Source organism: Anabrus simplex, chromosome 1, assembly GCF_040414725.1.
Source record: "Anabrus simplex isolate iqAnaSimp1 chromosome 1, ASM4041472v1, whole genome shotgun sequence".
Lineage (NCBI taxonomy): Eukaryota > Metazoa > Arthropoda > Insecta > Orthoptera > Tettigoniidae > Anabrus > Anabrus simplex.
In genome coordinates, this window is record NC_090265.1 from 511,456,574 (window position 1) to 511,481,488 (window position 24,915).

The 24,915-nt window shown below is 39.7% G+C and overlaps 1 protein-coding gene across 2 annotated transcripts in view; it reads right to left on the minus strand.

The window, feature by feature from the left end:
• Window positions 1-24,915, minus strand: part of amrt (amaretto) — a 49,580-nt gene that overhangs the window by 1,974 nt on the left and 22,691 nt on the right. Inside the window, exons 3-4 of one of the 2 annotated variants that reach the window (XM_067135404.2) lie at window positions 24,678-24,793; window positions 22,103-22,260 (exon numbers count right to left, since the gene is read on the minus strand). In XM_067135404.2, coding sequence (XP_066991505.1) covers window positions 22,152-22,260; window positions 24,678-24,793 — 225 coding nt within the window. In that variant the 3' untranslated portion in view covers window positions 22,103-22,151. The remainder of the gene's footprint in view (window positions 1-22,102; window positions 22,261-24,677; window positions 24,794-24,915) is intronic. The other variant, XM_067135403.1, reaches the window with a different exon arrangement.

Below are 24,915 nucleotides of genomic sequence, written 5' to 3' on the forward strand. Positions count from 1 at the left end.
AACATGGGTCCAGAAACGCCTTGTTTCCATGTTACATGTCATTGCCTCCAATTCATTAATCGTGGGATATACATAAGAACGGAACCAGGGGGGGTGACACTTCACAGGGAGCGTCCCAAGCAGTTCCGAGATGGGCCCCTCAATCTCCGCCAACTAGTGAAAACTAAAATTCTCTTTTAGAGGGTTAATTTAGAAGGCAGTGGTTGGCATTACACATTCAAAACGCGGTAAAGCAAATTCAAAACACAACACCGTTATCGTTGCGCGCGAAGGAACTTGGTCGTACGGTAAGTAATAGTGCTTGTTAGATGAAAATATGTTGAGATTCTTTTGCATTGAACGAGATTTTTGATCCAGTTTTTTGAGAGATATCGGCCAACATATGGTCGATTACAATCACAAATTCATGAATATTGAACTAGACATGGACATTCTTGAAATAGCTAACAAGGGCCCTCTGCTTAATATAACTGAGAATTTTGATATACATCTGGACCAGTACTTTAATGCTAACTATAACCTTAACGAAATAACGGAAAAGTCTAATATTTTATTTGACTTATTCATTACCTATTTCAGAAAAAACAATTTAGTGGATCAAAATTCTTCCTTTAGGTTAATTAAAGGTCCTCCGCCAATACATTCACCATTTCCCCACCCGTCGGCCCCGCCTTTAGCCACTTCCCACTTCCTCACCCCTCCCCTCGCACGTCACCCGCTCCACTGGATTGCTCCTCCCTTCACCAACTTTCTTCCCCTCCTATTCTATGCCATTCTCATTCCCTTAGTTGCTCTCTGCCGGTCAGGTCGTTCACATTGCATGCAAGGTGAGTACTCATTGTTTTCTTTCTTCGTTTTTCGCCATTCCCTTCCTTAAAATTTCTTGCGTTAATTCCAACTTTTTCATCATCAGGTTCTATTGGTTCCAACTTGGATTGGGACTTTTCCCCAATTCTCTACCTGAAGATGCACTTGAAATTTAGAACTCAATAGAAGTATCTGGACTTTACATTCAACCGGCATATTACACTTTTAAAGTGCAATTTTAGAGTATTCACCAACAAGGGCATATTTTAATCATCATTGTAAAAATTGTGTGATACTATTCTTCCTGCTTAATTGTAATTTAAAGTTAAAAATTTCATTGTTCCGTGTTGAAGAATATCACAATTAAAATTGAAATAATTGATAAGGAGATTCCACCTATTCAATACCAAAGAATAAGAAATGTAGTGAATTACATTCTCATTTAATAATAAATAGAAATGGTACTGGTTTTGACCATAGTCTAGGTCATCATCAGCCGATTAAGAAATGGAAAACAATGCATAGGATCAGTAGAAGAGGCAATATGAAAAGGAAATGAACGGGGGTAGACACTGTAAAACTTAGAAGAAGTAAAATACAAGTCATTCAAAAGAAAAACAGTGCGCAATTCTCTTAGCGGCAGCAAGGTACACGCAGCGCTAGGCAAAGTCCCACAATGATTACGAATAGCGGAGAACTGTTCAAAGCCAGTTATTTAAACAATGTCAGGCATAAAGTCACATCACAATCGAACACATACGAAGGTCCATATTCGTGTAGGAGTTGAAGACGAGCAGATTCATTGAAGCAACTTGCCAGCTCCCGGTGATCAGCGCGACACATTCAATATCAGGCACTGTGGTTTCAAACGCCAAAGTAAAATGGAGAATAGCTTGACGATCCAGTTATTTTCCTTGGTTGCGGGAAAGTAAGTATATAGATAAATATAATACAATTCAATATAATTGAGTAAGTAATTGTGCTCCTATAGAATTCTTAGAACAGTTGACGTGAAAAAACAATTCTACTGATCCTATGCATTGTTTTCCATTTCTTAATCGGCTGATGATGACCTGGACTAGGGTCGAAACTGGTACCATTTCTAATTATTATTAAATGAGAATGTAATTCACTACATTTCTTATTCTTTGGTATTGAATAGGTGGAATCTCCTTGTCAATTATTTCAATTTTAATTGTAATTGACGTAAATCCTGAAAATTTTATTTGTCATTGATCAGTACATTATTTTATCTATAACATTTCATCACTCCACCATTTTATATGTACATTATCGCATCACATACACAGTTCATTCTTTTAAACTTTATTTCCACATTGTAATTTTGTCTTAGGACTTTGGCAAATCCATAAGTGTATTTTAGTTAGGTTGATGATGACCCACACAGGGTCGAAACTAGTACCTTGATAACTTATTGTAATGTATTTACAGACATTGCAATTACTGTACAGTATTGAGTAGGTGGAATAAACTTTGTAAATTATATGTAGTGTTTTGTTTAGTTTTACATGTTCTTCTTGCCATGCAACTTACGTTATTACTCGTTTACAGGTAACATCAACTGTTCCAGTGATCAGTAGGACCTTGGCAAGCTCACGGATTACTACGTACGAAGAGTTCATCACAGACTTGGCTCATGCAATGGGAGTGTACACAAATGCAGAGATGGCAGATGCCCAATTGATGTATGGATGAGCAGACGGCAATGGCGCTCGCGCTCAACGTTTGTATCGGGAGAGGTTTCCAAGATGAAGGTACCCCGACAGGAAAACGTCTGAAGCCACTGATCGTCGTCCTAGTAAACAAGGGGCATTTCAGCCTGATACTCGCGACTGGGAGAAGCCTAGAAGGACGATGACACCGCAACGGTAGGTGGCAACTCTTCATGCAGTTGACGACGACCTTAGTGTCAGTACAAGACAATTGGCTGCAACAATGAATGTTGACCACATGACTGTCTGGCAAGTGTTACACGAGGACCAGCTGGATCCACACCATTTACAGCATGAGCAGGCACTATCAGCAGCTGACTTTCCTGCACGGGTACTCTTCTGCGAATGGTTTATTCAACGAAGTGTCAACGGTGCTGTACACAGATGAGACGTCGTTTCAACAAGATTAGATTGTAAATTTTCACAATCGGCATGTATGGGCTGACGTCAATCCTCACGTAACTGTTGAAGCAAAGATTTTCTGTCAATGTTTGGGCTGGCATTGTGAATGACTGTTTTGTAGAGAATGTTCTACCTGATCTTTTAGCAGATATGCCTTTAGCTGTGTGACAAAACATGTACTTCAAGCACGATGGAGCACCTCCTCACTGCAACAGGGGGTAGCAGCCTCCATTTGGACCTTGTCACCAATGTATTAAAATTAAGGTTTCAGCAGAAAGCACTCCTTTTCCAGAAATCTTTGCCTGTATTAACATAAATTGCTCCACCGCACATTCTTTACGCAATACTGTAGTTACAACTTTATGCTGTTAATGCTGAAGAGTACTCTTGTGTTAAATTGCCCCTTAAGCAAGAGACCTGTATTGCACCATAAGTAGGTTTGGCTCAGTTTGTTAAAAAAAAAATGGCTTGGGTACAGCCTAACAAATATGTTCCTTTGCACTTTCATCAGATTAACATACTTATGCTATTTGCAGATCCCAGCTGAATAATTGCTGAAGCCTATGGATGATGATCCTCGGCAGTCAGCACATACATGGGGAATTATGGTTCCTAGATGGTAGATGATTATCTCGTACATACATTATACACTATTATACCTTTTATCATTCAGTCTGCAAGCCTCTGTGAATTAACAAAGTACATCCATAATCCTCTATTCTCACCCAGCTGTCTAGCCTCCTTAAGTTCCACACCTCTTAAAACTAATCACCTATGTCTCCCTCTATGTCTCTTAGTTGGTTAAGAAATTATTTTCAATGTTACTTAGGAATATATTCAGTATTATTTGTGATAACGCCAAGTCCATGGTTAATCTTTCCTATTGAGAATAGATTTTGTCATTTAATGCAAAACTGTTTTGGTTAATGGCTTCTAAACAACAGATTCGGTGACAGGTGGACAGGTAGAGGTGGACCAATTGCCTGGCCTTTATGCTCTTCGGACCTAAATTCACTGGACTTTTATTTGTGGGGGCATTTGAAAGCTCTTGTGTATCGAACCCCAATGTTCAGAGTCTCTGTGCCCGTATTATGGAAGGCTGAGAAACCATACGCAATACTCCAGGGACACATCAGCGCATCGGAGATTCACTATGACGGCAGGTTGAAGCTTTATCAATGCTCACGGAGGGCATATTGAACATCACCTGTGAGATAGAGTTGCATATAATATGCTGGTACAGTCTGTTTTAGTGCATTTCCCATGATTAATGAGTTGGAGAAAATGAGGTGTAACATGTAAAAGCATTTCCGGACACATGTTCATCTAATATAATTTCTTTGTCTGTGTGTAAGGAAAGTGCCTTGCAATATGTGCCGTACATTTTTGTTACACCCTGTGTAAGCTAGGGACAGAAAGATTGTAACAACTATCAAAGTATCTCTTTGATGAATATACTAGGCAAGGTATTCACAGGAATTTTAGAAAAGGTGGTGCGATCAATGGCTGAGAGTAAACTGGATGAAAACCAGTGCAGTTTTAAACTACATAGGAGCTGCCTGGATAAGACTTTTAGTATGCATCAGGTAACTGAAAAATGCTTTGAGAAGAATAGAGAGTTATGTTATGTAGACCTAGAGAAGGCGTGTAACAGTATATCACGGGAAAAAGATGTTGGCCATACCATATGGGATCATGGGTAAGTATTTTTTTTTTTTTTTTGCTAGGGGCTTTACGTCGCACCGACACAGATAGGTCTTATGGCGACGATGGGATGGGAAAGGCCTAGGAGTTGGAAGGAAGCGGCCGTGGCCTTAATTAGGGTACAGCCCCAGCATTTGCCTGGTGTGAAAATGGGAAACCACGGAAAACCATCTTCAGGGCTGCCGATAGTGGGATTCGAACCTACTATCTCCCGGATGCAAGCTCACAGCCGTGCGCCTCTACGCGCACGGCCAACTCGCCCGGTTGGGTAAGTATTTACAGGCAGTCAAAGATATTAATGTTGATAAACCAACTGCAGTGAGAACTGATGGTAGAGAAAGTTCTTGGTTCAAAGTAGTTAACAGAGGTTAGATAAGGCTGTAATCTTAATTCACTTATGGAGGCTTGCAGACTGAACACTGAAAGGCATTATAGTCTATAATGAAGGTGGTGTAAGCTGGAAAGACATAAGAAGACTGAATGTATGGAATACAAAACTGGAACAAGTGGAACATTTCAAGTGCTCAGGTTGTTCTTAGGAGGTTATATCTGATTTTCCATAAAAGTGGGAAAAGATACCACACTCACCCAAAAACAGATACAATCAGCATGAAACAGCAATCATTTTGTTCAAAACATTTTCCGGATATTTTCCATACAGTGGCTTACTCATTAGTACAGCATTTTCTAATTCTGATAGTCTTTGAACATGCATGTTCAGTTTCATTCTTAAAAATTGTTATAGCCTCACTCCAGAGGCTTCTGTGAGAAATGTTTCTTATTTCGCTAACCTAGGTTTTATCTGCACGTATTATGAAGACTTTTTTCAAGCTCCCTGTTACACCTTTACACCATAAATTTACATGGCAACAGCCTTTCTGAACTTACTTATGTAAAGCATTCGTGAGTTGTCTGGCACTCGGGAGATAGCGGGTTCAAATCCCACAGTGGCTGTCCTGCAAATGCTTTTCTCATGTTTATTACCAGGAAAGTACTGAAACTGGGAATGGTACTCTTACGAGAGCCGCAGAAGTTTTCTTTCCAAATTCTTAACAAGATCTGAGCTAAAAGAAAAACGATGAATAAGAGAACTGGTACCTTAAAATGACTCATACACATTATTTATTATTATCGTCGTTGCGTCGATGTTGTTCATTGTAATAATATACAATCTGTACTACGAAATAAACTTGTAACTTTCCTTATCAGGAAATGAGGGGCCCATTTTCAATTTTTGTGGGGGCGGGAGTGAGCTGCTTAGCGCCGCTACTGCGTGGAGAGGGTGAATACTCCATTAGCATCCCTAATCTTCAGCAAAATTCTAAAACCCCTCTTAAAAAAGAGAAAAAGTTTTTGCTTCAGATTTTTACTTTAATTGAACCAAGGAAAGAGAGGGTCAAAAACTATATCTTACTCTATCACAGTCTCCTTAATCAGTATTTGGTTGATATATATGGCAAGACAGGAGCAGAAAAATTGAATTTAATTAGACACAACCAAAGTAAATTGCAATCGGAAAATGAAGTACACCTGCAGGACGCCATGTGCAAAGGAGATGAGCAAGTTATTGATCCTGGCAAGATGGTCATGCTACCTTCACGTTTTGCTTATGGGGCCAGTTATGTGCACAAGGAGACTTAAGACACCAAAACATATGTACGCCAGTATGGTCATTCTGATCTGTTCATCACACTTACACGTACCCCAAAGTGGACCGGGATACAAGAGGAATTAAATGTCAGACAAAATACCCAAGATACTAAAGGATCTATTTTAGCCCAAGCAAGTATTACATGTACACTGTGGAGTGGCAGAAGCATGGTTTGCCTCACGCACACATCATACTGTGGCTTCAAGACGGAATCATGCCTGCCCAAAATGACAGTGTCATAAGCACCGAGATTTCTGATGCAGAATTTGATCCAGACCTTTACGAAATCATGAAGTCTATGATAATTTATGGGCCAGGTGAAAATTTGAAGAGAAGTTCACCAAGTATGATCAGCAGCATTTGTAGCAGGAGATACCCATGACCACCAATCAAGGGTACTCAAACTGCAGATGATGGCTATCCCCACTACCGCAGATGATCTCGTTCTAATGGTAGATTTAACAGAGTAAACTTTGATAATCAGTAGGTGGTGTCGTATAATCCGGTCTTGTCCCGAACCTTTAAGGTCCACATTACCATTGAATTACAGTGTAATCCCGATTTTGCATACACCATTATTTGACAGAAGGAATTTCAAGTCCTGAAAATTATTCAATAAGAATGATGTACTTTTATACTAGATTTAACATAATTTGCATTAGGGCAGAACCTGTATTTAGCATAAGGAACTGTTGAAATTTTCAGTAATTTATTTGTTTTGTAATGTTTATGGGACATAAGCTTGCTAAGAATGATTCAAGGCAAAAGAGGAATTTGAACGTGGGTGCTTAGCACTAAAGTAAGATGTCAGGCTCACATACACATCCAATCGCAGCAGTTGTAGTACAGTAGAAGTTTGCTATAGCGAGAACCCCATTTTAACGGCAATATTTTTATGTCCAGCAGAAATTCCTATATTAATCTGGTTCGGTTACAACAAGAATCCTTTCACGGATTCAACCGTTCATCATCATCATCCTTTAATCATCTCCAGTCACCCGGGTGCGGTACAAAAGCACTCTCCATTTTTGTCTATCCTGGTAGATTTTTTCCTTCTCGACTTGGTGCCATTCCACTCCTCTTCCTTTCAGGTCCAGCTTTACTTGACTGATCCACCATTTCCTTGGTCTGCCTCTAGGTTTTATGCCTTCCAGTTCCTTTTCTAGCCATTTTCTTGCTGTTCTCATTTGATCCATCCTTTTTACATGGCCATACCATTTGAGTCTTGATGTTCATACATTTTCGCTTGGCGACTATTTTACCTGGTAGTATGACGGATCTCTTCATTTCGGATCTCGTCTCTTCTTGTTTTCTGTAGCTTGAAGTATGCTACTACCTCTACAGTTGATTATACAGGTTTCAAGGGCATATGTAGTTGCTTGTACGAAATATACCTGAGAAAGGGTTCTCTTTGTACTTAAAGGTATTTGGTTATCCCATAGAAGAGACCTAACTTGGTGATAAAACTGTGTTCCTTTTTGGACTCTGGTAGTGATTTCAGCAGAGTACTTTGAGTCACTGGTTACAATACTACCAAGATATTGAAAATGGTAAACGTTTTCTAAGTTTCTCCCAGTCCAGTTGGATGTTAACCTGTAGGGCTTGCCTAGTGACTGGCATCACTACTGTTTTTGTGTGGCTGATTTTTAGGACAAATTGCTCCCAAATCACCACACTGTATGTGAAGATTAATGCAATGAAGTCCTCATTAGATTCATTTTTCACTCTCTTCAATACTTCATCTATCACCATAATGAACAGGAGAGGTGACAAAGTGCTACCCTGTTGCACTCTTTTATTTGAAGTGAACCAGTAAAAATAACAATCTCCTATCTGGATACAGCTTTGGCAGTGGTTGTACAACATTTTTACCTTGTTGGTAAGATCACATTCCTTCTTTCCAGACGTTCCCACATTTTGTCTCTTGGCAAGCTGTCATACGCCTTTTCTATATCCGGAAGACAAAGACGATACCCATTCGCTTCTGCCAGTGTTTTTCCATAATCATCTTAACAGTGAAGATAAGGTCTGTTGTTGTTCTGTTGCTTCTAAACCCATACTGTTCCTCTTCAAGTTGTGATTCAATAATGGTCCTTAATCGTCGTTCGTTTTCTCCATCAACTTAAGTCTGTGTGACAGAAGTGTGATTCCTCTGTAGTTGCCACATTTTCGCCTGCTTCCTTTCTTGCAGATGCCTTTTATTCAGTCTTCTGGGATCTTCCCTCCCATCCAGATGATGTTCAGCACTCTATAACCATTGAAGTCCATGAATTCCAGCTGCTTCGATCATGTCTGTACTCACCTCATCTATGCCTTGTGATCTGCCGTTGCTCATACTCTTCAGTGCATTTTCCACTTCTGACCAAGACAGTGGTGTGTCACGTAGTTCAGTCTTTTCTAACATCTAAAGCTTTTCTTGTCCTTTCCCTTTTAGATCCTTTCTATTATAGAGCTGTACAAAATGATTCATCTCTTTTTGCATGTCATCCGTTATCATGAGCAAATTTTGGAGCATTAGTTTTTCGTTATCAATATTCATACAATCCACTACAGCAATTTTACTGGATATGATCGACCATATTCCATATCAATTCCTCGCCACATGTATGAGCGAGCTCTCATCAACATTTGAATATGTTGTTGATGTCCATTAATAATACCTGACGACTCCTACCAGTGTAAACCACGTTAATAAAAATTGGGAGAAGATGTTTCCTCAATAAATGTATTAAATGTATAAATAACATGACCAACTGCAGTTGTTAACTCCTTAGAAATGAAGGCTGAAGTAAACTATTACTTACTTTTATTCTACGTACATATGAAATCAGAATGCGATACTTCTCCATTCTCGCTGGTTAAATTTCAGAAAGGCTGTTTCCATGTAAATTTATGGTGTAAAGGTGTAACAGGGAGCTTGAAAAAAGTCTTCATAATACGTGCGTGGTAAAACCTAGGTTAGCGACACAGTTTGAAGCAAGAAAATTGGAACATTTGCCACAGAAGCTTCTGGAGTGAGGCTATAACAATTGTTAAGAATGAAACTGAACATGCATGTTCAAAGACTATCAGAATTAGAAAATACTGTACTAATGAGTAAGCCACTGTATGGAAAATATCCGGAAAAGGTTTTGAACAAAATGATTGCTGATTCATGCAGATTTTAATCTATTTTTGGGTGAGTGTGGTATCTTTTCCCACTTTTATGAAAAATCAGATATAACCACGTAAGAACAATCTTAAACCAAAACAGAGTTTTGCATTAAATGACAAAATCTATTCGCAATAGGAAAGGTTAACCATGGACTTGGCGTTTTCATGTGAATAATACCGAATATATCCCTAAATAACATTGAAAAATAATTATAGACATGATACTGTATAGGCTTTTGGGCTTATGCCGTGTCAAGAAAATAAGGTGAAATTCTTAACATTTCGCAGAGAACTGTGTGTGCTCTGCATCCTCGGAAGAAATCTCGACTGTCCACGAGAAAGGTTTCTTAAACAATGACTCTTTGAATTTAGATGTTATAACAGAAGTGGAAATGGTACGTTCATTCGCCAATATACGGCTCCCAGGATGTGGCACAATGCTAGCGTTCAAAGCGGAAGCTGACCGAACCATCAGAACCAGTCTAAGCGGTTCACATAACATTTGTACGTAACATATAACATTGACAGGCGTATGACATAGACAGAAGCCTGGAATGAAACATCTGGCGATGAGGAACGTACGAATTTGGAACACACTGAGATGAAATAACAATAGTGAAGGGACACGTAAATTCTTAATGGCTGGCAACCAGGTATTACTTAATTGATAGCCGGTGCCCCTGTTGAAATTGTTAGGATTTCTACGCATTTCCACAGCTTCCCGTATAATCCTGGACCTGTAGTGTCTAGTGTGGGTAAGAGCTCTAGCATCTTGGAACATGACATCATGACCCAACGATAGAGCATGCTCAGCTATTGCCGACTTGTCTGGTTGGTTGAGACGAATATTACGTTCATGTTCTTTGATACGGGTACCAATGGACCGGCATGTTTGGCCAATGTATACCTTATCGCAAGTACAGGAAATTTCGTACACCCCAGGATGTAAAAGTGGGGACAATTTTTATATAATTTATTTTTATATTGTGTTTGTGGAGGACCTTGGAAATTCGATCCATGGTGTAGTGAATGTAAGGCAAGTAGGCAGTTCCCTTCACTTCTTCCTTCTGTGAGCTTTGCTTGGTCGTTTCTCAGGGATGCAGGACTCTATGAATCTGCAAATCGCTGTAACCATTACCCTTGAACGCAACTTTGAGCGTGTCCATCTCCACCTGGATATGTGATGGCTCACAAATTTGTCTCGCCCTCTTGGCGAGTGTCGTGAGAATGCCTTGTTTTTGTGCTGGATGGTGGTGAGAATCTGCATGGAGATAGCGATTTGTGTGGGTAGGCTTACGATAGACGGTATGTCTTAAGGAGCTGTCCGGTTTCTTTCTTACCAGAACATCCAAGGCCGTCCGACTCCATCTCCACAGTGAATTTTATTGAAGGATGTTGCTGATTTAGGTGGTTTAGAAATAGATGAAGTTTCTCAGGACATTCTGCCCTGACCACAAATGCATCATCAACATACCTCCACCATATCATAGGTTTGACGGGTGCCAAAGCGATAGCCTCCTCCTCAAAATGCTCCGTAAAGAAATTAACCACTACGGGCGAAAGTGGACTTCCCATAACCACTCCGTCCGTCTGTTTGTAAAAATTCCCACCCCACAAGAAATAGCTGGAAGTCATGCAGTGGTAAAATAGCTCAGTAATTTATTTATATCGTGTCAGCAGCATACATAAGTTTAAAATTAAATATAAGGATAAAACATAAAACATCATATAAATACTTCAATGACGAAGAGCCACATTAAACTATGTGAGCCCAAAACCTTGCAACATCAAGTGCGTTTGGCTTCGCTTTAACCAGGTCGTCTGTTGTGCAGCTGAATGGGCATGAATTACATTGCAGCAAATGGGCTGTGGTCTGCTCTTCTCCACATACACACAAGGTACTGTCCACTTCGAAACCCCATTTCTTCTGGTTTTCCCTGCACCGCGTAACACCAGAGCACAATCTATTCAGTGCTCTCCAATTCACCCAATCTGTGACATGGCCAGGAGGGAGTTCCTCTTTTGGAGTCATCCATTGACTGATCCTCGTATGTTGACTCTTGACGTGCCATTCTTGAATTCTTGCTTGCTGTGCTGTTCCTGTAAGTGTTTCGGTTACTCTCAAAAAGCTTTTCCTAGACTTAAGCCACTGGCGTGGTGGCTCATATCCAAACAAAGGGTGGGCTTCCGATGTCAACACCTTTCTCTTTTCTTTCTTGGCTGCCACTTCACAGTGGATATCGGGAGGTGCTATCCCTGCAAGGCAATACACTTTTTCCAAAGGTGTAGGTCTCAAACATCCAGTAATAATGCGGCAGGTTTCGTTGAGTGCTACATCAACTGCTTTGGCATGGCAAGATTTGTACCACACCGGGCATGCATATTCAGCTGCGGAATAGCAGAGCGAAAGGGCAGATGTCCTCACTGTGTCTGGTTGTGCTCCCCAAGACGTTCCAGTTAGCTTCCGCACAATATTGTTTCTAGCAGCCACTTTCTGCTTGATGTTCAAACAATGTTTTCTGTAGGTTAAGGCACGATCCAGAGTGACTCCGAGGTACTTTGGGGTAGGATTGTGTTGTAACGCTATGGCTTGCCAAGTGACCTTCACAGTTCGGGAAAATTCTCTGTTGTTTAGATGGAAAACACAGGTTTGCAACTTAGTTGGGTTTGGTGTTAGTTGATTTTTCTTGTAATAGCCAGCAAGAGTGTCTTGAGCTTTGGACAATGTTTGTTCAATCACCTCAAAGTTATCCCCCTGAGAAGTGATGACAATCATCAGCATAGATGAAACTATTCGTCCCGGCAGGAAGAGGCTGATCATTTGTGTAAATATTGAAAAGCACTGGTGCCAACACACTTCCCTGAGGTAGTCCATTCTTCTGTATCCTCCACCTGCCTCTTTTTCCCTGGAACTCAACAAAGAAACTTCGATTTTGAAGTAGGTTTCTAATGGCACAAGTCAGATGAAAGTCCTTTGTCATGCTATATACCTTTCCTAGGAGAATTCGGTGATTAGCCGAGAGATCTATAAATGCAGCTCCTGTGATTTTCTGGCTTTCAAAACCAACTTCTATGTGTTGACTTAATTTCAACAACACCTGCGATGTTCAGCTTTTCCCTCTCCTGAAACCAACTTGCTGTGGAATCAGAAGTGGCTCGATTTTATCAGTCAACCTATTGAGGATTAGTCTCTCCAGAATCTTAAAAAGATGGCACAATAAGGAGATTGGTCTGTAGCTCCTAGGGTCATTTTTATCTTTGCCTTGTTTTAGAATGGCTATGACCCTAGCCTTCCTCCATATTTTAGGTATCATGGAAGACTGAACGCAGTTGTTCATGAGTTCTACCAACCAGCACTTTGCAGTAGGACCAAAGTTCTTAATCTGTTCCATTCAAAGGTCATCGAGTCCCGCTGACTTCCCAATCTTACACTTATTGAGAGCTAATTCCAGTTCAGTTAGTGTGAAATGCTTAGATAACTCATTGCTCTTGTCTGGTTGTCTGACTATAGGATTCTTCCCTACTTTCATGGAAAGTTTTGGTTTTTCATTAAGCAAGAGTTGGTGTGCTATGTGATCTGCACTCACATTGGCTTGTGTGTTAGCTTGCGTAGGATCATTACTCAAGCGTTTTAGAAGTCTCCAACTTTCTTAACTGCTCCTACCCATATCGACTTCAGACATCAACTTCATCCATGTCTCCTTCTTTGCCTGGGAGATAGAGGAAAGAACACTTTGTGCTGCTTGAATCGATTGCTCACTAAATGGGTCTTCTTTGTGAAGCCTGTAGTAATCGTGCAACAGAGCAGTTGTTTCACGAGTTATACCTTGAAGGTAGCGTGTCCTGCAGCTTCTGGGAATTGATGCCTGTGAACAGAATTTCACGATATCAATGAATTTGTCATAATCATGGGGTATAAGAGAGACAGCTTTTATCCTCTCATCCAACATACTGGAAAACCTTTTCTAGTCAGCCTTTCGAAAGTTATATCTCTGTCTCAACCAAACTTCGTGTGGTCTTAAGGATGAAGAGAGGTGACATATTAGTGGCCGGTGTTGTGTTCTTGGGATTGGTGAACCCATTTCTTTAGAACATTGCTGCACAAAGCAGTTGCTCACCAGGAGAAGATCTGGGTTATACCCTCCGTGCCATCTTCCACTGTTGAAGGAGGAGGGAAGCTTCCTGTCGTGAATAAGGGAAAGCTCCTGAGTTTCAGCCCATGAAATGACGATCTCTCCATTCTCATCGTCTTGAGCATATCCCCAGACGTGACTACGGCTGTTAAAGTCACCGATTACTATTGACTTTGTTTGATTATCAAAATTTGCAGGTGGTGAGAAAGAGAACTTTTCATTTGGAGGCTTGTACACAGATGCATACCTGCCAACTTTACAAAACCAAAAATCAGATCATCTTGATATGAAAATCAGGAAAAATCAGGAGATGCAATTGGTCAAAACAGCTTATTCTACAGGTCTTGCACAACACAGTACTATGATATATTTATAACACTTATTGTATCAAAGCCCGACTTATGCTATACGAGGCTACAAGGCTAAAAATTACAAATCTTTATTCCCTCACAGCAGGTATGCGAGTGAGATGATCGGTCTCTGATAAGCCTTCCAAAAATAGTATGAACTCATGTCCCACACATATGAATTAGTCATACCCTTAGATGCCACTACTTCGCAAATGCATAGATTAATATATTGCATCAAGCGCCCGCACGATTATGCGAAGGGCAATGCTATTTGTATAAAATAACTAGCTGATGTACCCGTGCTTCGCTACGGAATTCTCAGAAAGACTCCTAGTTTTCCCAACTGAAGTCAACATAGGTCATTACAATGACGTCAGTACGAACATCGCGATTAAAGGCAATGCTTCGTATGAAATATTCAATAAAATTAAAAATAGCACATTTTCTCACTTTTAACAAAAAGTACTACGGTGTCGATCTAACAGTTCAAAATTCCAGAGCTAGAATGACCAGGCCGCAGACAACCCTGAACACTCCTGTGTAATTATTCCGTTTAAGTGTGCACACTGCTCAATCCAATCACTGCCTCAGGGTAGGAATTGAATAGCCATAGACACCCAAGGGAGTTTCGGTTTACTCTTTCTGCCATCTAGTGGGCCTAGAGTAAAACAGAACGTCGAAATTGACAAGCAGACAGCCAGATGGCGTCAAATTGAAATGTCTGTACATGGTAGCTGAGGCCATATGGTTATTATTAGCTGGAATACTATGATGATCCAGTGTGTTATGTGCCAGTAGTATCAGGCGGTAGAGGTGGGATCCCTCGCTGAGTCCGAGGGAAAAACCAACCCTGGAGGGTAAACAGATTATAAAAGAAAGAGGAATACTAAAAGCCTATTCATCCACAACGTAACATTATAGCTGAGTGATATTAAGGGGAGGTACACCTTTGGAGGTCAAACACATGCAGGTGTATTGTCCTATAATGGAGAACAGACCTCCCTCTTTTTGATGGAAGAAGGATTTTAAAAATACCTAAACCTATAATAGTTTCGAAGATACAACAGCAAATATAAACAAGTGTCAGCTGGATTGTCCTTTTAAATGAAGGTTTCTCAAGTTTCAGTGTTACACAGGGTGTTCATCATGTATCTCGACGTGTTTAAGTTAGAGTGATGCAGGACTGTGTACTTTAATCATATTAATTACATAGGGATCTTCTACATATCACTTGCCAATGCCATTAATTTTAAGCATTAACGGTAATGTCCATAACAAATAGAATAATTTTCATATTTTGTTTAGAATATCCAAAATAATTATTGTTTACAGTACAATGTCAGGTCTTGAAGCTTAAGTTCTACACTTCGGCCGTACAAGCAACGAACAAACAAATTATATAAATAGATCAGCAATCGGGGTATTTATGGCAGAGAAGCTACTACAAATTAGGCCTACGCGAGCATGATTTACTGTGTATTGATGGCTATTATCAGTGGTCAAGAACTTCAGAGTCACCTCAAGTTTAAATCTTGGTGTTATTGCATCTCTCATCACTGTGTTGTGTCTTTGAATTTGTGGTGTTATAGCATCTAACAGTGTCTGAAAGTTATCAGGCGTCAATCTCATACACATTCTATATTCTTCTTTATACTCCGTCGCAAGTTCTCTCAGAATTAATGTTGACGCCCCGAGTGTATCTCTCCTAAAGCAGCCTCTTACCCATTCCCTTCTTTCCTCATTTGCTTCTTCTAACGCTTTACTAACCCCCTGCATTAATATGTTTGCAAATGTCTTTAAACTCTTCATTACGATGTGCTTGCATCTTGACATGGTGCTACTATTCTACTCTACTCTACTGTACGACTCTACTCCCGTATGAACGATACGAGTATCAACTCTACCAGACAGTGGTAGAGTAGAGTACCGTAGCTACTCTACTATCTACTCTACTTGCCTCGCTACTCTACCTGTGTAAACCAGCCCTTAGGTTTTGTTAAAAGTGACATTCCCCTTTATTTCTGTGATAATGTGTTCATAAGACTGACATTCCCCTTTATTTTCGTGATAAATGTGTATTTACTTCATTTTCCATTTTGTTTTCAATTATAAAAATTAATTCTATATTTTCATTATTATCTATTTACAATACCAATACATTACGCTAATGTTACATAATATAATACTTTATGTACATGTTTTATTGTAGACAGTATTAAAGGTTAAAACTTTCAAATTTAATTATTTCAGTTTGTAGAAAATATGACATTCCCTCTTTTTCCCGTGTAACCTTCATATATATCTGGTAAAATATGAAAAGGGAACAGTGAATATGAGTTCTCCACAATCAAAACAAGGAAAAAAGAACAAAACCGGGATCACAATGAACACTAGCTTAGCATAGCTGTGGCAACCCAAAGGAAGTAGAGAAATAAATACCTGGAAAAAGGTCCATATGTATTAATCAATCATGTACGTTAGCTCAAGGCAAAGAGCCACGTATCTTAAATAGTGAATCTTTCTTTATATACCATTTATATGAAACGAAACAAGTTTCATAATATAGCCTGTCCATCTTGTTTACTAAGGCTTCCATTTTTTCTCTCAGAGAGCAAAGCAAACAAATTCGGATCGAAAGAAATGCTTTGGAAGAACGTAGCGGCATGAAGCGCCATCTGTCTAACTGTGAAAGAGGTAGGTGACAAGTCAGAGAAAAGTTATCATTATCAAATAACAGCATGTGAATTCTATATCAGGGAATAGACTAACAAGCCCATTCTGGGAAATAAGTATAGAAAACACTAGGTGCGGTACAATAGCCTTCAGCAATTATTCAGCTGGGATCTGCAAATAATAATAATAATAATAATAATAATAATAATAATAATAATAATAATATTTGCTTTACATCCCACTAACTACTTTTACGGTCTTCGGAGACGCCGAGGTGCCGGAATTTAGTCCCGCGGGAGTTCTTTTACGTGCCAGTAAATCTACCGACACGAGGCTGTCGTATTTGAGCACCTTCAAATACCACCGGACTGAGCAAGGATCGAACCTGCCAAGTTGGGGTTAGAAGGCCAGCACCTTAACCGTCTGAGCCACTCAGCCCGGCGATCTGCAAATAGCACAGGTATGTTAATCTGATGAAAGTGCAAAGGAACAAATTTGTTAGGCTGTATCCAAGCCATATTTATTTATTTATTTATTTATTTATTTTCAAAGAACAATGTGAGCCAAACCTAGTTATGGTGTAATACAGGTCTCTTGCTTAAGGGCAGTTTAACACAAGAGTAACCTTCAGCATTAACAGCATAAAGTTATAACTAAAGTATTGCGTTAAGAATGTGCGGTGGTGTAATTTACGTTAATACAGGCAAAGATTTGTGGAAAAAGAGAGCTTTCTACTTAAACCTCAATTTTAACACATTGGTGACAAGATACGAACGGTTGACTGGATAGTTCAAGCCCCTAAGAACAAATTTACACTGCTGCACTCAAACTCATGCAACACGAAAAGTATTCTAGATATCATCCTCAAACTTCTAATTTACGAACTGGATTATATTTTGAGAAGCAGCTGACCATACCTACTACATACTAAAAGGTTAGTGCTATTTGTACTCGACTTGTGTCCATCTGAGTCGCTGCTGTATTCCAACACACAAGATTGTTGTCCACGATTTGACACAGAAGGACCAAAACCACTGTCAGAATCACTCACATAATTAGAAATATCTAATTCACTGTCCTCACGTACATATAACCGCAGGTACATCTGATAACTGGTCTGCACATAATTAATCACAAATATCCATAGCAACTGCATGCGCCATGCCATGTTGACAGTTACACTGAAGCTCAACATTTCCAATATTATTTTGTTATGAAGGTTTAAAGGAAAGATGATGGAGCAATAATTGCCTTATATTATTTATTCCGTGACTACACAATTTAAAAATAATTTCACCACCAGATTGTAGCAGCGATCAAGAAAACACACGGTTCATAAAAATGAGAATTCTTGTAGCCTGCCACGTACGGTCGGCTGAGAAACTACGAGAATTTTAGGGTCCCGCCACCAATGTGTTAAGGTAAACCCTAATTTAAGTTTAAAAAAAATTAAAGTCCCTGTAAAAATGCTAAATAGGGGTTTTAATGTATATCATTCTGTAAAATCGATAAAGTATATCTCTAAATACACAGCCTGACAAAAAAATTGAAGCACCCAAAAAGGTGGAGGAAACAAAATGAAACTTCATGTGTTGGGAGGGTATGAGATGTTATTTCAATGATTATAAAATTGAGTCAAATTTACAAAGAAGTTGGCAGTACGAGACCACTTATCAGTATGACACTGCACCCACTCTGGCCTGGACGCATGCACCGATTCGGTTGGGAAGCCGTTGTATCCTCTCCTCAGGCAAGCTGCCCCACAACTGTTGTAAATGGTCCTTGATACCCTGGATACTGGCACTGAGACAGAGTTGACATCCAAGCTGGTCCCACACGTTCTATCGGGGACAGATCTGGGAATCTTGCTGGCCACAGGAGTACTTTAACATCAAACAGAGAGTTCACAGAGATACGTGCCATGAGTGGACAAGCATTATCCTGTTGAAAAATGGTACCACGATACAGTCACATGAAAGGTAACTCATTAGGACTCAGGATGTCCGCAATGTACCGTCGCAGAGTTCAATCAATCACAACCAGCCATGACCTGAAGTCATACCCGATGGCGCCTCATACCATGACCTTGAGAATAACACCGCTGTGCCTCCCCAAAACATTGAAAGAATGAGACCTCTCCCCATGTCGCTGCCATACTCGCAGACGATGGTCATTTAGGGTAGTATAGAACTAAGATTCATGGCTGAACACATTGCGACGCCTTTGATCAGTAGTCCGTGCTTCCCAGTCACGGTACCACTCCAAACGCAGCCATTGTGTTGAGGTGTAAACACCAGACTACTCAAGGAACGGTAATTCCCTAGTTCGGTTGGTGCTAGTCTTCAACCAATGGTAAGGGATGACACACAATGTTGCAGGTGCAGATGTGAGAGGGTTACGATGTACTTGGTGCACAATATGGATCCTCCCTCCTGGTGGTCAGATGTGGTCGACCGGAATCTTGACGAGTATGCCTGCCCTCACATTCTCATGCAGTCCAACATTGGGCACTGTCACATCCAAATGCCACACAAATCTGGATACTGCATGATTTGACCAGCTATTTAAATGGAGACCCACAATGAGGCCCCTTTCAAACTCTGACAGGTGCTAATAACGCTGTCTCACATGAGTACGTGGCATCTTCGTGTCCTTCACAGTGATCACTTAACATCTGACACTGTTCATGCCCCTTATTATACCCTAATAGGCCCGATAACAACACTAAACACAATAGTGTTGTTCAGATTCTGGACGGCTTTTCTTTCCTTATGCTCCAGGTGGAATAGGTAAAACATTTATAAAAAATCTTAATTGTCAGTGTAAGGAAAAACAAGATAATAATAATCTCAGGCTGCATCAGGTACAGGTGCGACTTTGTTGGGTGGTGAGAAGACCACACATTTTGCTTTCAAACTGACTTTTATTATCTTTTTCTCTGCAACTCCTCTGGGTAATATTTCAAAACAGAGTGATACTGTTCAGGTACTTTAAGAGTGCAAGTTAATAGTCTGGGATGAGTGTACTACGACTCACAAGGGTGGAACTGAAGCATTTGACAGGACTCTCCAGGACATTCATAGTAGTAAACATGTTATGGGAAGGATGACTGTATTACCCCTAGTCGGGGACTTCCAGCATACACTACCTGTCATGCCATGAGGCACACGTGCTGTTGAGGTAAAAGCCTGCCGTAAGTCATTCTACCTGTGGCCTAAAGTCCATGTTCTATCCTTGTGAGTAAATATGAGGGTCTATCTCAAAGGTGACTTGACACTGAAGAGTTTTTCAACTTCGTGAAACTGATGATGGAGGGCTAAAGGAAGAAGATGGCAAAATCCATATTCCGTAAATCACTGTGAAGCTGTTATGATCTGAAAACTTAGTGTGAAAAAATTTACCCTGGTCTGTTGAATTTATTAAAGGTCCCAATTGGTTAAAGGAGAGAGCTATTCTCACGCCTAAGAATGACACCGCAACAAGCATCAATGATTCCTTATTGGACAAACTTCCTACGAAATGGTGAGATTTAAGTCGGACTCCACGGTGGAGATAGAAGACAGGGACCACTACCCTGTGGAGTATCTCCATACTTCAACCCTAGAATTGGCAATGTTTAACCTTGTGGTGGCAGCCATCTTTTACTTTAACTAAAATATCCACAAGGTATGAAATAGAATGACAAAGTTTTATATATCTATGTAAAACAAATACACTGAGGATTGTCATGTTGACACAAAATTGCATAAATGTTGAGGCTAAAAAATTTGCAGTCAGTTCAAAAAGTGTAGTTCCTAAATTTGAAATAAAATTTTGATCATACAAACAAAAAAATGAAAAAAAAAGTCTCAAACTAAGAAATACGATTGTCAATAATGCATCTGTAATGCACTAGCAACATTTTCATCACTGAGAGGTATAGTGTTGAAAAAATTAGGGAAAAATTGCTCTGGAGGCGTGACCTACGAACACGTTACAATAGGTTGCTATATGGCAGGCTCATCATAACTTTCACTTTCGTATATTTAATGCGAAGAAACAGCTGATACATATTCCAAATCAGATTTGGAATGTGTTTGTTCTTTCTCATTATCCTCGAAGTAGATCCATCACTTTCATCTTTCAACAAATTTTGCAGTACTTCATTAATTTTTCATAATGAAGATGCCATATTCACACATGCATGCACACACACTCTCTCTCTCTCTCTCTCTCTCTGTACTAAAATGTAAATGATTTATTTATTTATTTATTTACATACGGCAAACATAAGGATACACAGGAAACATGCAATAAACTTATATAAATATTTACATGTCAGACTGTAGGTAAAATTTGGTTTTGTTAAAATACAATGTCCAGTGTACACAGCCAGGTCACTACTTCTTCAGTGGCACTATGTATTTCTTGGATAGATCCATGGAACCTTCTTCTTGGACACTTCATAGCGACGTGCTGGATGGTCTGAGGCACGTTATTGCAGTCACACAGTGGACTTGTAGTTTTTCCCCATTTGAAGAGCCAGAATTTACATCTTCCATGATTCGTCCTGATTCTGTTTAAAGATGTCCATTCCTTTCTTGATAAGTTGAAACAAGGCGGAGCTCTGCATGGACTATTGATTAAACCCAGGTGATCGGGGTTTGATGAGTTCCATTCTTCACGCCAGGCTTGATCAGCATCGGAATGTGAGTTGAGGAGCTTCTCACTAAGCTTCCATGATGGGATCCTGGATTTCAACCTCTGTCGTGTCTGAAGTTTGCAATCCTGATGTAAGGGCAATTGAGGATCACTGTAACATTTCTGCCATTCTTTTAGCAGAGCTGCTTCTCTTCGTATGTGAGGGGGATGGATGTTGGATAACACTGGCAGCCATTTCAGAGGTGTTGATTTGATGATGCATGATATTGTCCTCATTGTGTCATTCAGCTGGACATCAACTTTTGCAGTATGTGCACTGTTAAGCCATACAGGGCAGCAGTATTCCACAACTGGGTAGACCAAGGCAAGGGCTGATGTTCGCAGAACTATTGTGTTTGCTCCCCAGCCAGTTCCACTGAGCTTGTGCAAGATGTTATTCCTCATTTTTAGCTTTGCATCGGTATTTAAGAGGTGTTTATACGATAGTGTCCGGTCTGTTGTGACACCCAGATATTTTGGGCAAGGATTATATTTTAGTTGCTGGCCTTTGAATTCCACTTGGGGTACATAGTTGGCAATTCTACTATCTAGATGAAAGCAGCTCACTTCAGTTTTGTTCAGGTTAGGTTCAAGTCTCCAGGTGTTGAAATATTTGTTCAAATAGTGGAGATCCTTGGTGAGTGCAGTTTCTGCTGTTTTAAAATCATTGGACTGGGCGGTCAGAGCTATGTCATCTGCATATATGAACTTCTGAGGGACAGTTGCTGGAAGATCTGCAGTGTAGATGCTAAAGAGTAGTGGAGTGAGAACTGATCCTTGTGGTAGACCATCATTTAGTATGTAAAGCTTGCTTACATTGCCATTTAGATGTACTTCACGTCCATAGGTATAACCTTAAAATACCCTACATGTGTCTCTCGTGTGGTGCTAAGTAAGCAACGGCACTTGGCTGCTGGACCTTAAGCTCTGCTTTACGGATATCCCAGCAAATATGGGATACATTACACTTCAACCTGTATCATGTAAATGATCAATTAAATAACAATACACACAAAAGTAAATAATCCACACTGAACGGAAGAGTACGAAATAAAATGATATAGAATGGCAAAGCAGTGTGTGAGTATTTGTTTACAAACACTACAGACAATGGCACTCAAAAAGATAGTTGGAAAACTGCATTTATATATTTCCATGAAATTGCACCCAAAGAGGTTGTAACTATGAGTGAAACTGAACTCAGCTGCTGTGGACCTTGAGAATGATAAAAAGCAGACTGTCATAACATCTGTTAACGAAATGAGGAAATTCTGCGAAGAAATACAAAAATGTTGAATATTTGACAGTTGCCAGTTCTAGGTTTTCCACCTCACAATCTCAGTCTGAAAGTTGGAGCACCTACAATATTGCTACGGAATGTAATATCTCCTAAGCCTTGTAACGGCATCACGCTGCAAGTGAAGTCATTACACAGTAACATGATTGAAGCAACTATCTTGTGGATGTGGTGCGGGAGAAGAAGATTTCATCAGTTTTCCCTCTCCCGCATTTCTTTTTTCTCCCTTCAACCACAACTTCCCGTGCAAACAACTGCAATTTCCTGCTAAACTATGCTTTGCAATGACAAGAAACAAAGCTCAGGGGCAGATTTTAATACGAGCTGGGTGTGGATTTAAGGCATGATCGTTTTCCCCACGACCAGTTGTACGTACCCTGTTCATGTGTAAGCTCTCCTAAGAGCCTTGTGATTTTACAGTCATAGGGGCAATGTAGTTTACAAGGAAGTTTTATAAAACAATGTAACGTCAACAACCACCTTGGGCAACATAATTTGAACGGCAGTATAATTCACTTGTGACTGGCTGTAGGCAAGAGAGCCTGACATTATAATGTGAACTCCTGAAGTCGAGTGTGACCAGCAGTAGAAAAGGAGAGCTGCCCCTACTCAAATGTAACTGGAAGGAGGAAATGGGGCCTGCCTTTGTAAAGAAAACTCCCCAAATCAAAAGTGAATGGCAGTAGGCAATGGGTTTTATCAATGTGTGAGGTACAGTGTGGAACCAGGACGTCCCAGACAAATGCAAGAAAATTCTGTACTCAATGTATTACACACCAATTTTGACATATGTGGTGGGTACATAAGCAAGAACATATGATGAAAGAAGAATTCAAGTTGCCGAGATGAAATTCTTTAGAGAAATAACTGGGATGACACGAAGGCATAAAATCAGAAACATAGAAATCAGAGAGAAACTTGGATTTCCTAAACTCCAAGACAATATAGAGACCAGCAAGTAGAAACAGTATGACACATGATGAGAATGGAAGAAGATAGAGTTTGAGTATTTCCGGAGAAAATTATTAAGAGAAAGACAATGGGAAAGGTCCAGAAATAGGTGGATGGATATGGTGAAAAAGAGTATAGAAAAGAGAGGATTAAAAGTAGAAGAAATATTGAAGGAAGGAAGGGAATGGTGGAGAGATAGAAAACTGTGGAAGTCCTTGATTCAGAAGACTGGAAATGAGAAATAAAGAAGAATAGGAAGAAGAAGTAAGCAAGGGGGGCTGCCAAATTCGACTGTCACTGACAGTAGGAAAATGGAGCCTGCCATTAAAATGAAAACTCAAACTGGACATTATGTGAGAAACAACTTATGGCGACCTCCCCGTGGTGTTTCTCGGGTAATGCTAAGAGCCATGCAATCGAATAAAATCTTGCAACATGTACATGAGATAGCAATAATTATAATGTAAAGTCTCATGGCTAAAAAAAAAAAAAAAAAAAAAAAACACATACATATTTCCTTTTCTTAATGTGTTTGCTGACAACCAAACACAGAAATATTCTATTTACAGAATGATAGCTGCATTACCCAGGACAGATTTGCTTTACTATGGCTCCCCTCTGGAATTTCTAAAATTTATGAAGATTTGCAACATTTTAATTATGCTCATAACAGTTATTCGTAATTTGCCAAACACTTGTTTCAGAATTAAAGGATTTAAGTTATTCCCACATTCCTATGGTTTACAATACATACACTTTTAGCTCAATGTTTGGATGGAACTGAAAGACTTGATCCTTATATAGTTTAACCCGAAATTAATTTTACAACTGAACCTTATTAAAGGTCAACGACCTTAATATAAGGACCTTAAGATAACAATCAGCATGAAACCTCATTTATTACAATAAATGGTACAATTCCATTTATTATCCTAATTGTAAGATATATAACTTATTCTGTTTCTTTTAAGACAGTAATCTCACTTTCTCAGGCATCATTAAGACACAACAGGAATACATCATGTACGAACAGAGTGTGAGAAGCCAGTTGGATTATTTCAGAAAAACCATAAAAGGCCATTAAGCTTTATCTCTAAGACACATAGGCAAGCTCATGGTGTAATACGGTCATAAAATGCTTACCTTATGCATGGAAAACCTCCTCTCAAAAATTTCCTTGGTCCAGCACATTCAATGGAATCAAATACTCTGCAATGCACAGCTGCTTTTTCAACATCTTCATAACGATAGCCACCAAACTGTGTACAAGATCATACTCATAAATAACTTAATACCGTACAGGATGAATGCACTAAAGATTGATTTTTTTGCTAGTGATATCATGTTGCACCAACACATCAAATGTTTGGCATTAGTATGG